Below are 18,282 nucleotides of genomic sequence, written 5' to 3' on the forward strand. Positions count from 1 at the left end.
TTTCCCCTGGCTCGGACTGAGTTTTTTCTAGCTTAGCAGACGTAGAACATGTATACATACAGTGCATCATATAACAGCCTAAAGCAAAGGGAAAAGTCGAAAAAGCATGATATCACCCCTTAAGTATGATATCACCCCCTAAGTATGGACTGTTATTGTAAAGCAAGGTGGGTGACAGTATGAGACCTCTGCTCGCTGAGAGGAATTTGGTGAAGGTACGACGAAGGCATCCTTCACATAGCGTCAGTCCTGGGAGAGCATCATTTGCGTTTTCCTAACCAGTTCTTCATAACCAGTTATTTTTTTAGTACCCCCACTTTAGAGTGAGTATTAATTACCTCCCAGCGGTCCACTGTTTCCAGTCCGTGAGGGAACCGTTCAGCGCAGGGTGACTTCCTCTTGCAGTGGTTGTTGTCTGTGGACAACATTTGGATAACTTCCTGAACACCATGCGATGGCAGAAGACATTCAGGTCGCAGGCTGTGACCAACATTTAGCAGTCTTTGTTCTTTCAGTCCCAGACACCAGTCTAGACAACAAGTTGGTTTAACATGACCGGAGGGCACCACCGGGTATCCAAACGTTGTCGTGGGGTGGACTTCTTCTACCCGCTCAGCCACCAGCACTTCTGGAGGCATGTTAACTACTCGACAGATCCCTCCCCTCCTTCTTCTTGACCTCCATGCCCACCCTCTGGTGCAAGGGCGCCCACTGCGTCAACCGGGATCGACCGGTCGATCGCAAAGGTAGTGCGGATAGATCGCAGGACATTCCAGATATTTGTATGCATCCTCGCTATGGCATTTACGAAAATGATCTGCAAGGCTTTGCCAAATGGTTTCTTTTCTTTAGTCGAGCCAATCGCTACATTTATGTGCTAGAATTTTTGGATTTGCATCACTACTACACCTGAACTCGTCTGTAGTGGAAGATGAGATTTTGACAGTACAAGCTGATATTGAGCAAGCAATGTTCCCCCTATTTTTCATGTGTCTGAGCATACACATAAACTCCCAGAGAATGACTTGAACCACTGTGAGCAACATCAGACGTGCACACTGTGGCAACACCAGTATCACACCTTTCCAAAACCTAAGATCATAACAAGTTACATGGCTTATTAAAATAATCAAATTACAGCAGTCATTTCCGTTAAATTACTTTTAATATAAGTGATTTGGCCCACTTACAATGAAAAAGACAAATCTTGTTCTGTAGTATAAAGTAAAAAGATACACAGTAAAGTAGGTCCACTTTAGACCTCTTCTCTGCCTGAATTTTACTCGGCAGCTGTTCAGAGGAACTCCATCTCTAGGCTGAGGCTGTGATGGTGCAGGTGCACAGAGAGAACTGCTGCACACTGGGACTCCAGCTAGAGCAGGAAAACCACCACCAGCAGACAGAACAGACAGACAAGGAGGGATAAAATTAACACACAAAAACCTGAGATCATAAGTTACAGGGCTTATTCAAATAATCAAATAATAATCAAATTTCCGTTAGATTACTTTTAATTAGAGCTGTCAGTTAAACGCGTTATTAACGGCGTTAACGCAAACCAATTTTAACGGCGTCAATTTTTTTATCGCGCGATTAACGCAAAACTTTTATTAGAAAAAAAAATGTTTTATTTTTTTTTCTTTGGCTCAAAACAAAGAAGCAGTAGCCTGACTGCTATGTTCAAGGCAGTATCTTTGTTGGTTCATCGTTCAATTGCACTATAGCCTTTTTTTTTTTTGTCCTGTTTTGATCAGTATATGCTAATGTTGTTATCAATAAAAAAAACATTTGCACAAGGCAAGCCGATGTACTTCTCCATGTTGATAAGAGCATTCAAATGAGAAAAATTAATGGGACAAAGAAATCAAGGGATATTTAGCATAGAAAAAAGAATTGCGATTAATCGCGATTAATCATGAGTTAACTATGGCAGTGGTTTTCAGGGCGCACCCCCCCTGGGGGGCGCCAGAGTTCTTCAGGGGGGGCGCGATGTGAAAAAAAAACTGAAAGTCGATGTTTCAAATCATCAGTCGTACTTCAACTGTAAAAGTAACATTACTAAATCAATTTTCAACCGTTTTATCTTCGTGCAAACCATTTAACAAATCTACACACTTGTATCTTCAATAATATCTAAACAGAATTTCGATATCATTTAACATGTCTTCAGAATCACAGTTTTAGTTTCATACCGCTTCGTTTTCAGCTGTTTTCATTGAAGACGTCAGCCCATTCTGATACACCTACTTCTAGACATCGTAACTCATTAATTTTTCAACCGTTTACCATCGCTCAAACCATTAAACAAATCTACACACTTGTATCTTCAATACTATCTAAACGGAACTTTGATAGCATTCATACTTTTTTCAGAATAACAGTTTTAGTTTCAAACCGGCATCGTTTTCAGTTGCTTATAATAATTGAGGTCACCATAGCAACGCCGGTAAACAAACCCCGCTGAATAGTCGAATCTCTGGACTGAAAAGGCAGATCTGATTCGACTCAGAAAAGTCGAATCAGAGTCGGGGACCCTGAATGAACTGTGTAAACTGGCAGTTTACACAGATTAAGATGTTCAAATGTATTTAAAAAAGGTTAAGCTAAAACATGCTTAGATAAAGTTGTTAAATTGTGTCAAGAAATGTGTTTAAAAACGCACAAAGATATTGTAATGTTTCAGAAATATGTTTAAAATGTTTAAAAAATATGTTTAAAAATATGTTTCAAATGTTTAAAAAATATGTTTCAAATGTTTTAAAATTATGATCAGAGATGTTTAAAATGTGTAAAATAATTAAGATAGCTTTCAAAACACAAGTATTCAGAAAAAAATAATTGGGGGGGCGGGGGGCTCAGCTGAATTTTTTTCTCTGAGGGGGGGCTCACTCTCACACTTTGAAAACCCCTGAACTATGGCATTAATGCGATTAATCACGATTAAATATTTTAATAGCTTGACAGCACTACTTTTAATATAAGTGATTTGGCACACTTCGACTGAAAAAGACAAAAATTGTGTTTTTCATGAGCTGTGTAGTATGTTGTATGTCAGGCTGAGGGTCCTGCTCTGCAAGAATTGAGTGTTGAATGTACACCTTTCAGAGATCAAATTTTGTTCACGTTAAAACATTCACATTTTTCTCAATGAGGTGTGTGCTGTAGCACAAGCATGTGATAGTGTAAATTCCTGTAACTCTTTGTTTGTATATATAATAATTACAGCTTTTCTTTTGAATTTCTACTACCGGTAATCTGAATCTAGTGACAGCATTTGATGATTAATATCCACAAATAAAAAAATTGTAATAAATGACACTAAAATAAGCACAAATCTGATCGGGGACTTAAATATCACCTTATTTTTCCCATCTGCCCTGTCACTTCTCCAGTGATTGTAGACTTTGTCAAGGTTGATGGCCCCGTCTGTTTCTAGCTGGTCCAAATGTGCCACTTCAAGACGATTTCTGGATGCTGTTTTGCTATGATCCATCAAACTAAAGCCTCTCTCACAATCCGCACTGGATGATTGAAATGTGGCACAAATATCCACAAGCTGTGAGATCTCCTTTAGCTCCTCACATCTAAGTGCTGGAGCCACCATATCTGAGAATGTGCTGATTGACCCTTGTTTCAGTTTTTGCATCACTATGTACTTGAATTCAGCCTTTTCACTGTTAATGGCCTCCATAGAATGTGGGTGATGGAGAATGGCCTCCTACTACCTTGCCCGTGTAGCAATGTCTGTTGATCCATACTCAAAACTGATGTCTGAGCTCAATGCTTCAATGTCAAATGCAGACCACTCCTTTAATTCATCCTCTGGAAAACGAGCATCCAACTGATTACAGAGCTTACGAATAAAAAGAGTAATCTCACCAGTATTTCTGGCATCAGCCGATGAGGTCCTCATCACCTCTTTGACATGGTCACTCCATTGAACATCCTTCTCATCGTTCAAGTATTGGGAACGCAACTTCTCAATATTTGCTCTTGCAAAGCAGTGACCTTTCATCACAGTCAGGTTGCGTCTTTCAAAAGAAAGGCAGAGTTGTGCAAGCTCGCCCAAAACATCTCCTAGAGCAGTGAGAGTAACCTTGAACTATGAATCTCAAAGCTTTTTGTAGCAGTAAATTGCCACTGGATCTCTGTTATCACTGGATTCTCTCTTGCAGTATTCTTCAAGCACAGTGTAGTTCCTCAGAACAGCATTCACAGCTTTGTGCCGCGATAGCCATCGCACTCCGCTCAGAGGCCTGAATGAAAGTGTATCCTCATCGAGAATCTTTGCTAGGTCCTCCATTTTGCCCCTCTACACACTGGACCGAGAGAAAAATGGAATATACAGTTCTAAGAAGAGTTTCCACATCTCGCATCAAAGGCACATCTTTCCAGGCATCATCAATGCCCAAGTCCTCTCTATGGGCCACGCAATGTTGTTCTGTTAGGTGTGATATTTGCCGCTTTAACTCCTAGCATTACTGGGGCGCCATCAGAGGTCAGCTTCACCATTCTCTGCAAGTCCAGTCCATGCTTGGAGTAAAACTGATTGATTGCCTGCATAATATCGTGAGCAGTGCATGCTGTCATATGGATGATGCCGCCGAACACAGTTTTATAGTTAACGTCATTCTTCTCCCTGTATTTACAATATAGGACTAGCATTTTGTGCACTCTTATGTCTGTGCTCTCATCTACTATCAGGGTATGCCAGGGTCCATTTTTAACATTGCAGATCCTCTCATCTATCACTATCTCATTGATGGAGTTCACAAATTCAAAGGCATAATTTTTGCTTCGCCATCCTTCTGGTATACTCACATACTTTGCCATGTGATCATGGATTTGTTGTACCGACAGCATTGATGCATTCATTTTGATGGCGACTAGAATGTTGTCGATGAGATGGGTTGGATTTCTTTTTGTGCGACAGCTCGTTCCTCTACTCTCGATCTTTTGTGCTCTCCTGCAATAATGTACCGATCCCCATTCCCATCTTGCGTCTTCGTACAATTCCAACAGCATTCAAATTACTTTTCTGCTGAATGTGACGCTTGAGGTAGTCCAACTTCCATTCAGTCCACATTTTTCCCTCCGAAAACTCCCTTGTTACTTTGGCTTCGCAGCATGTTTTGCAGCGCAGCCCTTTCTCGCTCGAAAAATAAACCATCTCATCCAGTTCCACCTCTTGTTCTTCTGTTCGCACATACTCCAACAGACATTCCATTTTAAAGAACTGCATTTCTTTTTGACTTTGGCTTGGTGAGCGGATGTGCCACTACCCGTTCGTTTTGCCATAGTAAGGGGTAAGCTAGCTTAAAGGCCCACTATGCAACTTTTTTAGCCAAAATTACATTAAGTATGCAGGTTGAGAGTTATGCTGATGGTTCTGCATCCATTTCTGGGTCGATTGGTGGGTGTGTCATTTACCCATGTCGCCTCCAGTGAAAAAGCGCATATGCAACTTGATCTGTTCGGACCGAGCCAATCCGGATGTGACGCAGCGGAAGTATCCTCGAAAATGTAGTCAGATTGTAGTTTCGAAAATGCTTTACGGCACAGACACACACCCAAACATGGCACCGGCTAGATATAAACAGCCAGTTGCGAGGCAATTGTTGCATTCATCATGGATCAATCGACTGATAAGGGACCCAAGAGGCGACTGTCGGTGGAACAAAAGAAGAATGGACCAGAAAAGAGATCAGACACGAGTGAAAGGGGAACTATGCAACTTTTTTGGCTTGATTTACCTTAATATAACAGGCTAGGAGTCATTGCGATGGTTCCATTATACATTTTTGTTCGATTGGTCGTTGTTTAAATTCCCCCTTGCGCATCTTGGCGGAGAAAATGAATATGTTTCTGCCGGCGACCGGCCGCCCACTCTCGCGGGAGTCTCGGGTCTCGTGAAGTAACGAATTGCTTTGCGGCACAGACCCCCAAACACGGAACCGGCTCGATATAAACACAAGTAACTAAGGGATTGTTACATTCATCATAGATCAGCCGACTAAAAAGAGACAGAGAAACCCAATGTCGGAGGAACAGAAGAAGAGAAAAGGGAGACTGACCGACAGAGAGGCCAGACACGAGTAAACGTTGGGCAAGCTTTTCAGGAATAGCGTGAACTGAAAGAAAAAGAAGACTTCAAATCAGACTCCGACTTGGCCGTGTTGCTTTTGAAATTGAAAGTACCCTTGGGTGAACTTTGTCCTCGTGGTATTCTTGATGTTGATAGTCTCTGTACAAATGTGTTTGCTCAACCATTTTGTTGTGAGCCCTGTAAAAATTGTTTTCTCGACCGTTTTGTTGTGAGCCCTGTATGTCTCTAGCTTGCTTGGTTGCAACCATATAAACACCTTTGTTTCCATTGGTGTTTTGCTGTTCGTCTGTCTCGTCCCCCAGATACAGACTGAATCCCCGAATCCAGGTTCTTGTTTATTTAGATTATTATGTTGGCCAACACTCTCACACTGATTGTTCTGTTCAACCTAAGGTAAAACAATTATAATCCAGGATATAAATTCTCCCCGTCAACTATAAAAAGGATGGCTTTATGTTTATTGCAATACAAATACACCATTTTAAAAATGTATAACCTTGCCTACACTTTATGAACATTTACTTCGGACATGGCTCCACGCATTCGCCGGCTTCTTTGAAAACAAATGCACATGGCTCGCGTAGAAGTGCATGGGGAAGGGTCGTCAACGAGTTGTTACGACAGTGTTGTAAAATATCTACTACGAAGCTGTAGGGGGCGCTGTGTAGAGAAATGTGCGTGCCAAAACCAAGAAAACAGCGAAGAAATTCCCGAAGTTGCATAGTGGGCCTTTAACTTCGCCGCCGCACCGTCAGCTATACGCTAACCTGCTAAACAGAGGCACGTACGCATAAGCGCTGTTAAAGACATTGATTGGCTGCGTAAGTAAATACGTGTGAGCCGCATCATGTCATTGGCTGGACACAGTGTTAGTCATTGTTTTACTGTCACCTGTCACTCACTGAGTTGCATTGCAAAATTGTTATGCGATTATTTTATTTACAGTTCAGGTTGGATTCTATTTTATGCGCTGCATAGATTTGCTGTGCGTGGAGAACGCGGGAGCGGTGTGCGATTGCGCAGGGCGCAGTTTGGAGGGAACATTGACTATAAGTTCATTGACAGTTTGGGAACTTACTCACAAAGGAAAAGTATCCCAACATGAGGAAATGGGCTACCTCCTTGGCTGCATTATTTGGCTCTACTTATCCAAATACCATTCCATCATGACTGAGGGTAATTTGGAAGCCTGCTTCAGACTAGCTACCAGCAGCTACTGTCCGGACTATGCAACCCTGGCTGACTCCATTCATTGCAAGTCATCAGAGTATGTACTCGGTATATTAAATAAATATACGTTTAGTTTTTTTTAATGTAGGTAGAACATTTTGACCTGGACGAAAAAGTGTGGGCACCCCTGCTCTGGGGGAAGTGGTCTTAAATATAACCTTCACCAACCGTCATTCATAGACTTTGTGATCTGTGCGTTGCCACTCAGTGTTTTCTTGTGCAATGGGGTTAAGAGCCAGACACTTTCTTATCATTGTTTGAAACAAAAGGCAGATTATTTTTATAAAAGGTTTCCCGCTGGTTACCAATTTGAACACTGCTGTTCTCGACAATCCCCGCCAAAATAAAAGCTCTCCCACACACACATGCATGCACACAATTATCACATCCCATCACTTGTTTTTCAGACCAAAGATAAGAACTAGGGCAAAGATGTCTGTGCGGTCTGATCGTTAGGAACGACTTCCCTCTGAATCCAAAGGGAACAAAAGGGTCTCAAAATAGCAGCCTCTTTTCGTCATTTGCTGTGGTTTATTTGTCTTTATTATTTTGGTCTTGCTAGAGGCATTAGAAACCGTGTAGATGTTAAGGATTGTACAATTTTTCCTTCCCAATTCTATGCTTCTAATTCTTCCACTCTGGAGGGAGAGAGGGAGAGAGATTTCTTGTGGCTGTATTTGCCTTCATTTAAGTTATTGGTAGAGAGAGGTGCTTCATTGAGAGGACAAGGTGATAACGTTAGACTAGACCTGACTGACTGACTGACTGGACGATTGCAAAACAAAGACTTAAAGGAGGAGGTGAATTGACAATCGATTTTGAGAGTTTAAGCCAAACCGCCGTCCAGTTGCCTCTCCTTTCCTCTGACTCGTTCTGTCTCTGTCTCACAGACACACACACACACACACACAGACACACACACACACACACACACACACACACACACACACACACACACACACTGTTATTATAAACAAGCCCTCATCCACTCCGATCCGTTCATGCTACTCTCCTGTGTAATCTATCCAATGCTGCACTATAGCCCAGCCCCCCCCCCTCTCTCTCTCTTTCTCTCATGAGCTCTATCTCTCTTTACCCTGCTCTCTCTCTTGCCTGCTCCCTGCTGTGCGCGTTCACTCTCTGGCTGTCTGTCCCTCTCTTGCGTGATCTCGCTCTTTTTTCTCTCTCTCCTGCTTCTCTCTCACACCTCTTTTCCTCTCTCTCCCTCTCTAATTGGTTCTGCCTTGTGATTGGTGTGTGGGGGGAAAGAGGATTATCTCACAGGGGCTTAGAACGACGCGTCCAGGGTACACTCTCTCACACAGCGAGACGGTCACCTCCAGGAGACGGGGACACTAGTGGCTGGGACGGCAGCGCTTGGCTGCAACACCACTGACATTTTCACGGAATACAACAGAAAGGACCACATTCAGCATTTTTCCTGTGCTATATTTATCTATTTATTGTTCTTGTTTTTTTTTATTCTTTGCTCTTTCATTTCTTTTTTCTTTTTTTTTCGTTTTATGTGCGCTGGAAGTTGACAGTTTGTCTTCCTGCTATTCTTTGTTTCCACTGAGGAATGGGGGGGGTTAGGATTTGTAAACAGCAGCCCCCGTAAACACAATTTTTGGCCAGAGCTCTTATTTCATTGGCTGCTCGTCACGGTTCCGTCCAGTGTGATTGGTCTACCGCATGATTATTCCGATGGCTTGGCAGTGATGCTTGTTGTTATCAGGTGTGCTGAATTACACAGACTCCCATCGTTTAGTTCTCCTGCTTATATAACGGGTTGATTTGGTTCTTTATTCAAACAAATATACCGTGATGAGCAAAGTCTTTTGTGGTGCGGTCTCCAACTGGATATTAATTATACGGATTGCTGTTCTGTACGGAACTGAATAGACAATTCAGCATAGGTGTTTCTTTAAGAGTGGTTAATTGAGACTGGTTCATCGAACTACAAGTCCCACAATGCCGAGCAGGGAGTCTTACACCGGCACAAAAACGGGAGGAAAGAAATCCTCCAAGGGGGGAAAGGGAGGCAGGATCTCAGCTCTCTCTCTCTCCAACGCCAAAGGCTCCGTACCCATCATGCACCTGTCCGGCTCGAGGTCCATCCCACACAAGCCAGCGTCTCCCGCTTCAGCCTTCTGGCAGCCAATCAGAACGTTTGCTCTTTCCCAGATCACGTCGCTGGTGCGGCGCTCCACCCTGAGGGAGAGTGACTTCGTGGCTCCGAAATACGAGAAGGTCCACAATTTCAAGGTGAGAGAGGGGGGGTCTCCATCCACGTTCTCTAGGTCTCTTTGTCACTCACACACTCACTCACTCACTCACTCACTCACTCACTCACTCACTCACTCACTCACTCACTCACTCACTCACTCACTGTCTCTCTCTCTCTGTCTGTCTCTCTCACTGACTCTGGCTCTGTCTTTATCTCCCTCACTGTCTCTATCTTTCTCTCTCTGTCTGTGTTGGTCTTTGTCAGTCTCTCTGTCTCTGTCAGAATCTGTCCCACTATGTTTGTTTCTCTCTCTCTCTGTCAGTATGTAGCCCTCCTCTCCTTCTCTATTTCTATGAGTATCCACTTCACTTTCTCCAAATCTCTCTCTGTCTGTCTCTGTCTCTCTGTGTGTGTGTGTGTGTGTGTGTGTGTGTGTGTGTGTGTGTGTGTGTGTGTGTGTGTGTGTGTGTGTGTGTGTGTGTGTGTGTGTGTGTGTGTGTGTGTGTGTGTGTGTGTGTGTGTGTGTCAATATGAACACAATGCAGCCCGAGAGGCTTATATTTGCATGACAGGCTGTTCAAATCAAACTGATCATCTAGATTTAAATAAGAGAATCCTTAAGGGTTGAAGGTAGGGTTGAAGGTATTTATCCATTGTTCAGAATGTAGACTATTATCTTGGTGTTGTCTCCAGCGTTAGTCATGCTGCTGCTAATATGATCTGCATGCAGATGCCCCTTAATTATAATTTAATTAAATTAGATGTGCACTATTGCTCTCCTTCACACATCTCCCACTTCTCCTGTTCTTTTTCTCCCACACACTCGCACGCTCCCTTATCTCTCGCTCTCTCTCTCGCTCTCTCTCTCGCTCTCTCTCTCGCTCTCTCTCTCTCTCTCTCTCTCTCTCTCTCTCTCTCTCTCTCTCTCTCTCTCTCTCTCTCTCTCTCTCTCTCTCTCTCTCTCTCTCTCTCTCTCTCTCTCTCTCTCTCTCTCTCTCTCTCTCTCTCTCTCTCTCTCTCTCTCTCTCTCTCTTTTTTTTTTTTTTTTTCCCCCTTCTCTGTTTAGGTCCACACGTTCAGGGGTCCTCACTGGTGTGAGTACTGCGCCAATTTCATGTGGGGTCTCATCGCTCAGGGAGTCAAGTGTGCAGGTAACACACACACAGGCTAACTCCCAAACAAACACCAAAAAATAGATACAACTTTACTTTAACTCTGAGGTTTCACCAGCGTTAAATGTATGTCCGGCCATCTTGTGTTATAGATATATCATATGTTGTGTAATGTGTGAAATTCTACCAATGTATGGCCACCAAATCAATACCATGTCTACCCTATGTTTACTTTGAAATACAACCATAGCAGCAGTTTAAATTTAATCCCTCTCTCTCTCCGTCTTATCCTCCTTCTTTAAGTCTGGCCAGGGAGCTAAAGCAGCTTCCCTCATCCAAATCCTGCTCAGGACTCCTAACAGCAAAGTACTGATAAACACAAGCACCCAGCCAGGATACAACCTGTCCACGCCTCACCCCTTGCTCAGTTCCCTCATTATCGTTTTCCAGTGGATTAACCTATGATCGCGTACATAAAACTTTCCACTGCAGGGTGCGGAACGGTTTGGTTCGCAAAGGTGCGGTAGGGAGGGGGCGGTATAGCCCAGCTCAGTTCCGAGGTCGCGTTTCCACTGCCGACAGTACCCTTTGTGGTAGGCCGGATGTCGATCGCCGCGGCAGCTAGGTAAACAACGACCAAGCGAGCGTTTTACGCGACATTTTCATTGTAAAGAATAATACCTCGAGGCTACTGTTTGCTTGTTTTTATCCCCACGTTGCCCGGAAGTGACGATTCTGTCGACCAATCAACGGAGGGGGTGTGTAGCTAGAATTTTCCGGTACCCTTTCAGGCGTCTCGTCTCGTTTTCAGTACCCCAACGGAGTGGTCACGCCCACTTTTTGCGGTGGAAACGCAACCCCTACCGCAACTTTGCGAACCGAACCATTCCGCACCCTGCAGTGGAAACACAGTACAAGACCGAAATACTCAATTTGGACCGTGAATAAAGACTGGAATCTAGTACTTTCCCTTAATGGCTATAAATGGTGGGGTGTTGGGCATCAGGCAGGGAGATTCATAGGAGGCGTGAGCTAGCGAAGTGGTCCAATCAGTACACCTACCACTCAAACATCTACAAAATGGAGGAAGACAAAGAAAGATGTGAAATACGATAAAGTGTCTCTACCTACTAATAATAGCGGGTTGGTATTTGAATGAACATGAGAAGAGCAGGGAGCGATGGTATTTCCTTTGATGGGGAATCTTCACCCGTCGTGGCGCCCGTGGGTTTTCTCCTTGGGTGAAGAGCGCTAGTCCTGCCTTGCAATTTCATCAGAACTTCATCAGAACAACAACTATTAGCTTTTTGACGATTGTAAGCCTACTCTCATACTATGGAAGCTGTCTGAGGCTTAATTGACTCGAATCCTGAATTTGCCTTCAAACTCGGACAAATGATCGGAACCGGAAGCCAGTGACTCCCGTGCAGCAGTACTGCGGGATGTAGTTTGGCTTTTCGCTTTACTAAATATTATACCACGTTAAAATATCACCGCAATGACCACCTGTCAGCTTGAATTCCGATATCCGAAACCTGAAATGCTGATAACAGGCTCTTAAAGAAGGATCAAACATGAAACCCTAAATGTCTCTCCCCCCAGACTGTGGTCTGAACGTCCACAAGCAGTGCTCCAAGGTGGTGCCCAACGACTGCCAGCCGGACCTGCGGCACGTGAAGAAGGTGTACAGCTGTGACCTCACCACCCTGGTGAAGGCACACAACGCCAAGAGGCCCATGGTGGTGGACATGTGCATCCAAGAGCTGGAGGCCCGAGGTGAGGGGGGCGGGGGACGTGGAGATGGCCGAGGGACTTTAGGAGCCTGCGTGTTAGAGTGAACAAGCCAGTGGCGTAGTGAGTTTGTTAGCGCAGATCCCCTGTGTACTTGTCATGGTTTGAGTGAGTGAGTGAGTGAGTGAGTGAGAGATTCCTCATCAACTAGGGGTGTGACGAAATCTCGTGCCGCGAGATTAAACTCGACGATATTACCCGTCGCGTTAAAAATCGGTCTCGCGAGATTTGTGATTTATCCAAACGTCTATTTGTCGCCTGTGGGGGCAGTAATGCGCCTTTGCTACATCTAGCCTGCCAGAACCTAAAGAAGGAGAAGGAAAAGAAGAGGAGGAGAAGCAGGGGAAGCATCGAAAGCAGCCATAAGCTGTGTTCGAAATCGTTCCCTATCACGGATATAGTGTACTATATAGGGTGCTCGCCATTTTGTAGTGGTGTTCAAATTCTCAGTGGTTAATTTCATGCACTATATAGTGCACTTAAAATTCCCAAAATTTGAGTGTACATACGATGTAGCCTACATGTTACTCTCGTATACCACAATGCAATGCGGTCGTGTTTTTCCGGAGGAGAAGAAGAGGCTGAATAACCGCGAAAACGAATACATTTAATCAAAGTACATTTTGGGTACTTTGATTTGGTTTTGCACATAATATAGTTGAAAAAAAGAGAATTATTTAATTTAATTTATTTTAATTTAACTTTTATAAATTTTAGTTTTAGTTTCAATTTCATGCATGTACAGAGTTATAATAAAACATTTCAAAATGCATGCGCGACTTGGTTAAATAAAAGTCTGTTGGTCCAGTCATATATTTTGTCATTGTAGTTTTCTTAAAATCTCGTCTCGTCTCGTTCTCGTGAACCCAATATTGTGTCTCGTCTCGTCTCGTGAGCTGAGTGTATCGTCACGCCCCTATCATCAACCCTTCACTCCGTAATCCTCTCTCTACCTCCTTTTCCTCTCTCTTATCTCCCTCTCCATCAGTAATTAAATTCTGCTTTAATTTATTTCTTCTCTCTCGCTCACTTGCTCCAGACGTCTATCTGTCTGTCTCTCTCCCTGTCAATGTGACGTGAACCTACCTCTTCTATACTTGTCCAACAAAGTTTATGAATCGGCTGTCTGAATACGATTTCATTGATGCTCATGTGGGTCTTCAAACTAGACAAAAAGATTGTTGTGGAGTGTTTAGGGAAAGTCTTGTCCCTATTGAAGAATCCCTGACGGCTCCTCACTGTTCCTAACTACAGACAAACCCTTTCCTCCCCAGGCCTGCAGTCCGAGGGTCTGTACAGAATATCAGGCTTCAGCGAGCTCATCGAAGACGTCAAGCTGGCCTTCGACAGAGGTACCTCTTCCTACCCAATTTACTGGGGTAACAAGGACCTCTGGCTTGCTTGAGGCCAGTTCCCTAGACTTTGTCTTAGTGTTGTATTGATTGGCACCAATTTCAGCCTATTAGGAAGAGACTTAAGATGCGTTCACACCAAACACGAAGGGGCGACACGATCCCATACAAGGTGAACGTAGAGACGCGAATCGGGCGAATTATTCGCTAGAGAAAACCGGCGAATGTTTTGATTTGTCGTGCCACAATTTCTGCACTGTCCTGCACAGGCGAGCGCGTTCACGAGGATTTGTAGCGCGACAAATTCGTTTGAGATGACAGCTAATCAGCGTTCAACAGCGTGGCCACTGAGTGAGTTGCGTAACGTAACAGCCAATCAGCGTTCAACCGGCCAACCGTTCCCTGCAGTGCATTCCGGGGTGAACCGCAGCAAATTCGCCTGACAAAACTTGCACAGCGACAGTTTATGATTTGTTGCCTGACAAAACTTGGGCGACAACACGAACGGGCGACAAATGTGTTTTTTTTTATAGCACCTTATTGGTTTGGATGGTTGGTTGGATGATTGATTGGCGATTGTGCTTAAAATATGCTTACAATTCTCAAACATTTTTCAGAATACATTTTCAGCCTTGTTGGTCAGCCATACGCAATCAGGTAGGAGTATGTAGGATCCTGACCCGGGGCTCAGATCTAAAGGTACGGCCACACCAACCGCGTTACTCGCGTTTGGGGCGTTGAAAATCGGCATTTTTGCATAGGGAACCATTGGTATAGGCGCGTAGACGCGTTACACGCGTTGAAGCGTCGCGTTAGGGGCGTTAGACGCGACAGACACACGTAACTACGCACGTAAACGCAGTAACGCGCCCAAGCGTTTATGTCAAATTTTTTGCGAGAAATATACCTTTTACTTTCAGAATTTTCGCTCTGTGAATGTGAAGGATGTTTGGTGTGATAGTTATGACGAAGAGGGAACGCTCCATTCACTTGCATGGACAGCGTCTCTGGTTGCTAAGCAACCTCAACGTCTTGGCAGACTATCTCTGCTGATCGGGGCCTGCCCGTAATTCCAACAACACATTGATCCGACGTCTCAATGGTCCGAAACATTTCCCATTAGATCGACATGCCACTATGCCGACGGTTCAATGTTCCGAAAACGGAACCCATTGGTCCGAAGGTCCGTTTGTCCGACATTTCAAAAAGGAGGCGCATTAGGCCGACGGTTCAATATGCCGAATAGGCCTACATATAAAGAGTTTTATACCTCGCTCGCGCTCTCGCTCTCTCTCGCTCTCTCTCACTCTCCCTCCAAAATAAATATCACGTTCACGATGAATATTGGAGAGCAAAGTGACAACGCTTCACTTCATTTGGACAGTGTTTCAGCCCCATGGACAGAGAGCGTAGGTCTAATTCTCAACACACACACACACACACACACACACACACACACACACACACACACACACACACACACACACACCATTGAGACGTCGGAACTATGAGGCGTCGGAATAACGGCATGGCGATCAACACTACGAATGCTGGAAACACACCAGACACACCATATGAAGTTATTTAACCCGATTATTGTTATTTATATCCGAGATTATATAACCTAACCCGATCTAAACTCTATCATGCACCCAAACACGGCGGCGTTTGGGTTTCCTAACTCGGACTCCTAAATCCAGCGCAGCCACAGGCGCGTTAGGCGCGTTGAACCATTTTTGTGACACACAATGATCAAGCGTCAAGTTAGGCACGTTACACGCGTTATCCAACGCGAGTGACGCTACGGCCACACCAAACGCGTTACTCGCGTTGGATAACGCGAGTAACGCGTCTAACCTGACGCTTGATCATTGTGTGATGGTTCAACGCTTTCAACGCGGCTAGATGAGTCCATGTCCATGCAAGTGAACGGAGCGTTCCCTCTTCGTCATAACTATCAAACATCCTTCACATTCACCGAGCGAACATTATGAAAGTAAAATGCACATTTCTCGCAAAAAATGTTTCCATAAAGGCATTTAATGGCGTAACTATGTTACTATTTCCACCCAGAATAAAGAAAGATGTCGGCCGTATGCTTCTGTGCAAGCGTCACTACTCTCTGCCAGTGACGTCGGGTCAAGCTCCACGCTGATTGGCTAAGCGTCAGTGTTGGAGCGTTGAAAGTTAAATTTTTTGAACTCCGGGCGTTACTGCGTTTACGTGCGTAATTACGTGTGTCTAACGCCCCTAACGCGACGCTTCAACGCGTGTAACGCGTCTACGCGCCTATACCAATGGTTCCCTATGCAAAAATTACGATTTTCAACGCCCCAAACGCGAGTAACACGGTTGGTGTGGCCGTACCTTTCGGCGCGTTGAACCATTTTTGTGACAGACAATGATCAAGCGTCAAGTTAGGCACGTTACACGCGTTATCCAACGCGAGTAACGCGTTTGGTGTGGCCGTAGCATAACGATGAACCCCCCCTTCAGACGGTGATAAGGCGGACATCTCCACCAACGTGTATGAGGACATCAACATCATCACGGGGGCACTGAAGCTGTACTTCAGAGAGCTGCCCATCCCCCTCATCACCTACGACGCCTACCCACACTTCATGGAGGCCGCAAGTACGTGCGTGCGTGTGTGTGTGTGTGTGTGTGTGTGCGTGTGATAATAAAGGTGATTTATGGCCTCTTATTGGCGGTGGAAGGACAGTCCAGTGTAAGGGTGTGTGGCTCCCAGCTGAAGGGTGCTGCTTTGATCCCAGCGTATAGGTGTGCCTAGTTTTGATAAAATAACTCATATTTAATCGCAGCACTTTTCTCAGTAGTCTAAAACACTTGACACAATAAGATTTGACATGCAAGAGGTAAACTAACATCAACAAACAGGCAAATATCAACAGGGAGTCACATCAAGTCTACTAGAAGATCATGTATCACAGACCTGTGCTTGTGTGTGTGCGTGTGCGCAGAGATCCCGGATGCAGACAAGCGGTTGGAGGCGCTCCATGAGGCGCTAAAGTTGCTGCCCCCCGCTCACTGTGAGACCCTCAGATACCTCATGGGACACCTCAAGAGGTACACACACACAGGAATATACACATGCGACGCGTGTATATGTACATACACACATTAGCACTCACTCATGTGCGATCAGATAAGCCTGGCCTTTACTGTTGAGCAGTAAAGGCCTTCATCTACTAGGGGATTTCATGTACTCTAACATAGGCCTTTCACACCAAAAATAACCAAGAGCCAGTTCCGGGCTGGTGCTAGGGCCAAAACTGGTTCCAGCCTTATCCCAGTTATGAACCAGTTGGTTTCACACCGGCCAGAGCCAGCCATGGAGCCGGCGAGAGCAACGTCATCACGTCACTGAAAACGTCTGCATACGTCTCCACTTTCCCAGCAACCCTCGCGCCTTGCCGGTGTTACACCGAATTCTGCGACCCACCGAAAAGTGTGACCTCAGGGGGCGCTCTTGCACATTATCTGCAACATGCACGTGTGCATTATAACAAAAACGCAAATAAAACATAAGATCTCCGGTGGGTCTTTCTTTTCTTGATACTAACATTAATTCTAAACAGCATTTTACACATTAGCCTATAATAGGAAATGCTCAAAGGTAAATCAGCTTAATTTAACACTGACTGTAGCTTTTTATGGATAAAGAAGCAACGGTGAAGGACCGTACTAAACGCCCTATCATTCTATGGGTCTGTAAAATGCTAATCAAATCAATCAAATGTATTTATTAAGCACCTTGATCAAAAAGTTAAATTGTTGGGGGGAGATCTTATGTTTTATGTATTTTTTTGTCATGCCTGTCAACGCTTCATGCATATTGCAGAAAATATGCAACAGCCTCCCCTGGGGTCACACTTTTCGGTGGGTCGCAGAATTCGGTGTAACACCGGAACTGTACAATAAGAAGTAGAACCCTCGCGCCAGTTTCTAACACAACAACAACAATGGTGGAACACGCTGCAGCTGTTCAAGTTTTGCTCCTTGCTTTGGGCGCCATCTTAGGCAACCAAACACAACAGATCCAGCGAATCTGTGATGCTGTTCGTGTGGGCGAGAGCGATGACCGGCGTATCCCCGCCCCCTGCCCCTGGTGTAAAGGCAGTTCTCGTTCTAGCCCAGCTCATTCCTGGGGTTGGAGTTTAACCGGTTTTTACTGGCCGGATCCGGTTCTCTGGCATGGTGAAAGTGTGATAGTCACGTCTCTTTGGTCGTTGGATCAACCTTCTAGAAAGTGAATGAAGCGAAAGACACAATGTGTGTTCCTTCCATCACAACTTCATGCTTCAGGCACATACTTATTTGACAATTAACAACAGAAAGACTTCTCGTCTCCTTCAAATGTGTATCCAGCATTCATACAGCTATTCCTGACTACCTGTCTCTCTTTCTCTATGTCTCTGTCTCTCTCTGTCTCACTCTCTAGAT

The 18,282-nt window shown here is 44.6% G+C and overlaps 1 protein-coding gene across 1 annotated transcript in view; it reads left to right on the forward strand.

Annotated features, from left to right (window-relative positions):
* Positions 1 to 18,282, forward strand: part of LOC130380365 (N-chimaerin-like) — an 81,043-nt gene that overhangs the window by 61,051 nt on the left and 1,710 nt on the right. Inside the window, exons 9-14 of the mRNA XM_056587541.1 lie at positions 9,521 to 9,601; positions 10,630 to 10,714; positions 12,278 to 12,451; positions 13,741 to 13,818; positions 16,315 to 16,452; positions 16,800 to 16,905. Of these exons, the coding sequence (XP_056443516.1) occupies positions 9,521 to 9,601; positions 10,630 to 10,714; positions 12,278 to 12,451; positions 13,741 to 13,818; positions 16,315 to 16,452; positions 16,800 to 16,905 (662 nt within the window). The remainder of the gene's footprint in view (positions 1 to 9,520; positions 9,602 to 10,629; positions 10,715 to 12,277; positions 12,452 to 13,740; positions 13,819 to 16,314; positions 16,453 to 16,799; positions 16,906 to 18,282) is intronic.

This window comes from Gadus chalcogrammus, chromosome 4 (assembly GCF_026213295.1).
Source record: "Gadus chalcogrammus isolate NIFS_2021 chromosome 4, NIFS_Gcha_1.0, whole genome shotgun sequence".
Taxonomy (NCBI): domain Eukaryota; kingdom Metazoa; phylum Chordata; class Actinopteri; order Gadiformes; family Gadidae; genus Gadus; species Gadus chalcogrammus.